We start from the raw sequence: 5,291 nt of genomic DNA on the forward strand, positions 1-5,291 counted from the left end.
CTTTAAAAAACAGCATTTATTTGAAATAGAAATCTTGTGTTTAATTTCTTTTAAAACAAACAAACAAACAAACAAACCTTTTGACCCCTGACTTGCGAACGGTTGTGTATTCCTTTCATGTTCACATACCTTGAGTTTGGGAAGTCTTTTAATAGTCTTAAGAGGCGTAATCCAAAAAGGATTACAATGTCAGCATTTGCAAACTAGAAAATACACGAGACTTATGAGACATTAGCATTGTTTGCCACTGACTGCTAAATTTGAACAAGCCAGAATGTTGCTATTTTCATCATGGATCAACTTCCAACGTCACAGCACTGACATTACCCTCATTGTATAGATTTAAATACAAGTTTGTGCATTTCTGAAAGTGAAAGAGGCGACATCTTCAGCTTCTTCAACATCGAGAACATAGCTTATGTAATTCGTTTACATACACACAAGATCTCATCAACTATTACTTGAAGAGTCTTAGCATGTAATTAGCTGTGGTTTTATACAGCTGGTGCACTGTCACTAGGGAAATATAAAACCTGCAACAAAAATCGAATTTCTATTAGCTTGCAAACTATGCCAAACACTCCATGACCAACAGGGAACAATATCACCAGGACCAAAGAAACTCAAACATCTATCTACTGTGAATTTATTTATATTGTCAAAAATGAAAGATTTTATTTGGGAAAAAAATCCTTTTTTATTTATTCAAAGTAACAGACATGTTGCATTTGTAATGACACTGGGTAGTTGTAAAAAAAATTTTAATCAGCATTTTTAAGATTAAATTTCCTATGCATGCATTATGAAAAGTGTTAGGTCAGCATTTTTTTAAAGATGACAAATTAATTTTTAAAAGCACAATATTCCATTTAGTATCTCATTTAATATGAGGTTATGAAAGTTGCATGCATTGTAAAAGCATAAATAAATTACAGTTTATAGTAGTTTTAAATATAACCTGTCATACTGCAGAACATGAAAATTATCCAAAAATATTTATGTCATCTAATGATGGGTAATGTTTAAATTAAGTAAGTTAAAGATACTCAGCATTTCCTTAGAAGCACTTAATAAAACACAAATGCAATTCTAATTTAAACCATCTGAGAACTGTAGCAGAACTATTTACATATGGTTGTTGTTTACAAAATTATTGAAAATGCTGTTGACATGGCGGTAGAGGGGAATTCTTACTTTGTTCCTGTCTGAATTAGTGTTGACAGGGTCTTCAGCAGCCAAGGCGATACTGCTGGCGGCGATCACAAGAAGGATTGACATCTCGAAATAACGAAGATTGACAATATAGTGGCAGGCCCTGCGGACCCTGTGAAAGAGATGTAAAATAGAAAGAGTAAGAGATGAAATGAGAAAATATTCATAAAATATAGAATACAGCTGTGGTTCTATAAACATTCAGCCTTACGGGTTGTTGGGTTTGAAGATGAACATGCTGACAGGAGGAGGGGCTTTTGGTGCATCTGGGGTTTCCTCTTCTTTTTCTGTCTTTGAGGCCTCCACGTCTTTACTGTTACCTGTAAAATCCAGGTATATATTAGAAATTGTGAGCTTTTACATGATGGATTTTTATGGTTATTTCATCTTAGTATAAGGCAAGGCAAGTTTATTTATATAGCACATTTCGTACACAATGGTAATTCAAAGTGCTTTACATAAAAGAAAGTAAAATAATCATAAAAAAAAATCACAAAAATAAAACAAGGAATTTAAAAACGTTGAAAATGATTTAAAAAATTGATTTAAAATGAATTTAAGACAGAAAATGATTATAGAAAATAGAAAGTGATTACATACATAAAATACAGTGCAATCAGTTTGGACATCGCACAGTGCTCATTCAATAAATGCACAGCTAAATAGACGAGTTTTGAGTCTAGATTTAAATGTGACTAATGTTTTAGCACATCTGATCTCTTCTGGAAGCTGATTCCAACTGTGGGTGGCAAAATAGCTAAAAGCAGATTCCCCTTGTTTTGTGTGAACCCTTGGTATTTCTAACTGACTCGATCCTAATGATCTGAGTGGTCTGTTAGGTTTATATTCAGTTAGCATATCAATGCTGAAATGTATTTAGGTCCTAGGCCATTGAGTGATTTATTAATGAGTAAAAGTACTTTAAAATCAATCCTAAATGTAACTGGAAGCCAGTGTAAGGACCTGAGGACTAGTGTGATATGCTCAGATTTTCTGGTTTTAGTCAGAATCCTGGCAGCAGCGTATAACTCAGTAAAAGAAGACAACTGGGAGTTTGTTGCACAAAAATTAGATAAAATAAAAATAGATATTATAGATATTACAGATACATATATATATATATATATATATATATATATATATATAAATAATATTATTAAAACAATATATAATATTAAATATTAAAGATATTATAGATAATTTATATTAAAAATATAATAGCTCAAATGTATTTTTATTTTTAAATTTAGTGTTATATTTATGTTTATTTCAACTCAGTATGACTCATTAAATGAAGACAACTGGGAGCTTGTTGCACAATATTACTAATATAGCTATTGCATATAGGATAAATATCATGTCTATTGTAAAAATAGTTGCCTGCTGAAATTGAAATGTATATACATCTTCATCATGACTAGATAGACACGGTGAGTTTGTCTTTACTATGCACGTTAGATGTGATCCACCTCATAGTAACAATCCTGTCAGATCGTCCATCCTTTGAGTGAGAGTGTAACGTTATAGGTCAGACGATCTGGTTTCGTGGTTAAAGTTAACCTTTTCGACATGTTTCCATGTTGTTGTTGCTCAGCAATAGCATGAACGCGATGTTGTCTGGGGGTTTGACAAAAGGAGAGTGGGACTGTGAGCAGTGCTCGGGGTGGTGACTGAAGGCGGTGACCGAGTAGTTCTGACATCAACTTTTTACGGAAGTCAAAACGGTTCCTGAAAAATCACAGCTACTTTATGCAGGCTGTGTGCATTTTACTGTGGACTGACTGTTTTGAAACTTATATGGTAGTTAAATAGCCCCTAGACCTCAGTTATCGTGAAAAAAGCCAGGAAATTTCAGGTTTGACAATATGGGACCTTTAAAAAAATGAGACTTCCCTTTTTGAGCATTAGAAATACATTGGAGTCAAAGTCACAAGTCAAATCTAAGGATTAACTCATTTATAAAGTTTTATGAAACATTACATGAGACTATGTGTCTAATAATAAAATGCTAAAAAAGTGTTTTGTGGTGTATGTAAAGTATTGTACTGATAAGAAAAAATTTGAATAAAATAACATAAGTTTATATTTGTGTACTTTCCCCTGCTGAGAAGACCTGCATTGCTGGTCATGGTGTTACTACTAGGATTTTTTAAGTAGCTTAACCAGCAAAATTTTCTTTTGCTAAACAGCTTCACCAGAAAGAGCATGTTAATGGCCATTGCTAACGAACAGCTTGGTTCTGCTGTCTTCCTTTAGCTAGACCAGCACCAATCCAGCACTAACCAACAGCAATCAGTCTAGCTGCTCTTATCAGTAGGGTTCTCAGAGGTGCATGGATGCTCAAACCCGTAATGGAGGTCAGCTCCATGGAAGGCTGAGTGTCGGTGACCTCTATCACGATGCTGGTGTTGAGAGAGGACTTATCCTGATTCAAGCATCTGTGGTTGTTATTATCGGTCTCGCCGGAACTCAAAGTTGCCTGTGGGGACTGCTGGAGTGTGCTGTCAGTGAGCTGCAGAGTTGCAGGTTCTGAGTCCTGAGGTGGGCTTTTGTGGGGGGAATTGGCTGGTTTGGTTTCTGATGATTCAGAATTGTCTGGTTTGTTCTGCCTGTGGAAGAAGAGAAGTTAATAGCTGAATTTCTCTCTCCAGTCTTCCAACAAAGAATACTTTGTACTTGGCTATAAAAAATAAATAAGTATATGTGAAATTAATGTAAACTGTCACCATGAAGTTATGTGAATAGAGCTGTTCAGTCATGATGTCAATTTGTAGATCAACCTGAAAGGCCAATTTGCCAGTTTCCTCACAAAGTTCTAATAGGTTTTTGAAACAGCAGCTTTTAATTTATGAGTAAAATAAGGTCTGTGGTTAATAGGGCTGGGTAAAAAATATAGATATCTCAATATTAATCGATTCTCATTTTTACGGAACGATATCGATTCTTAAATCCCAAGAATCGATTAGTCTAGCCTGTTTTCAGTTAATGGACGGAACGTTGAAGGGCACTTCCCATCCAATATATCGCAATAAGCATTGTGCTTTGGTACTTTTAATATGAAACAAAGTCTCAGATTTCAAATTCTGTTCATTGTATTGCAGTATTCAAACAATAAATGCTGTTCTGGCGCTGTTTAATGTGGAGTGACAGATCGCTGTAGCGCCTCAGTTCAACAGACGCGAGGCGCACGTGAACTAATCATCTTCACATTAAAGCGGTCATATGATGTTGCTAAAAAGAGCATTATTTTGTGTATTTGGCGTAATGAAATGTGTTTATGCGATTTAAGGTTAAAAAAACACATTATTTTCCACATACTGTACATTATTGTTTCTCCTCTATGCCCCGCCTTTCTGAAACGCGTCGATTTTTACAAAGCTCATCGGTCTGAAAAGCGAGGTGTGCTCTGATTGGCCAGCTATCCAGTGCGTTGTGATCGGCCGAATACCTCAAGCGTGTGACGGAAATGTTATGTCCCTTACCATATTGTGATGCCCTGTCCGGCCGAAATAAACTGTAGGGAGGGGCATTTTGCTAAATATATGCATCATATAAAATATTCATTATAAATATTACTGTTCTTCAATGTGTAATTTATGAAATCCATCAACTTTTTATGACAGCCACCATTATGTTTATATTTTTAAAAAAACAAATTGAACTAGAAATATTATTATGTAATTGTAACTTTATTATTTAAAAAACTTCAATAACTTTAAATTTTATTTAAATTTTATTGTGTAATTTGAACAAATCAGTCAATTTTAACCTTCAATATTATGAATCCAAAATAATCTATATTGAATCGAATCGAATCAGTAATCGAATCAAATCGCAAGCTTGTGAATGAGAATCAAATCGAATCGTGAAACTTGTGTCAAAATCCAGCCCTAGTGGTTAAAGGAATAGCTCACCCAGAAATTAACATTCTGTCATTAAAGGTGGGGTACGCGATTTCTGGTAGCCAATGTTGACATTTGAAATCACCAAAACAAACACGCACTACCCCAAAAGGGTCTCGCCCCTATTTTGATAGCTCCGCCCCACACATACGTACGCAACCCAGGCAATGATTAGTT

At 34.8% G+C, this 5,291-nt stretch overlaps 1 protein-coding gene across 1 annotated transcript in view; it reads right to left on the reverse strand.

Annotated features, from left to right (window-relative positions):
* The window catches only part of LOC107665051 (voltage-dependent R-type calcium channel subunit alpha-1E-like), a gene marked incomplete at its 3' end in the record, with an annotated part of 118,466 nt that overhangs the window by 2,774 nt on the left and 110,401 nt on the right, over positions 1-5,291 (reverse strand). The window contains exons 21-24 of the mRNA XM_016455796.1: positions 3,559-3,821; positions 1,424-1,532; positions 1,195-1,324; positions 130-156 (exon numbers count right to left, since the gene is read on the reverse strand). Of these exons, the coding sequence (XP_016311282.1) occupies positions 130-156; positions 1,195-1,324; positions 1,424-1,532; positions 3,559-3,821 (529 nt within the window). The remainder of the gene's footprint in view (positions 1-129; positions 157-1,194; positions 1,325-1,423; positions 1,533-3,558; positions 3,822-5,291) is intronic.

This window comes from Sinocyclocheilus anshuiensis, unplaced genomic scaffold, assembly GCF_001515605.1.
Source record: "Sinocyclocheilus anshuiensis isolate Anshui unplaced genomic scaffold, SAMN03320099.WGS_v1.1 scaffold555, whole genome shotgun sequence".
Lineage (NCBI taxonomy): Eukaryota > Metazoa > Chordata > Actinopteri > Cypriniformes > Cyprinidae > Sinocyclocheilus > Sinocyclocheilus anshuiensis.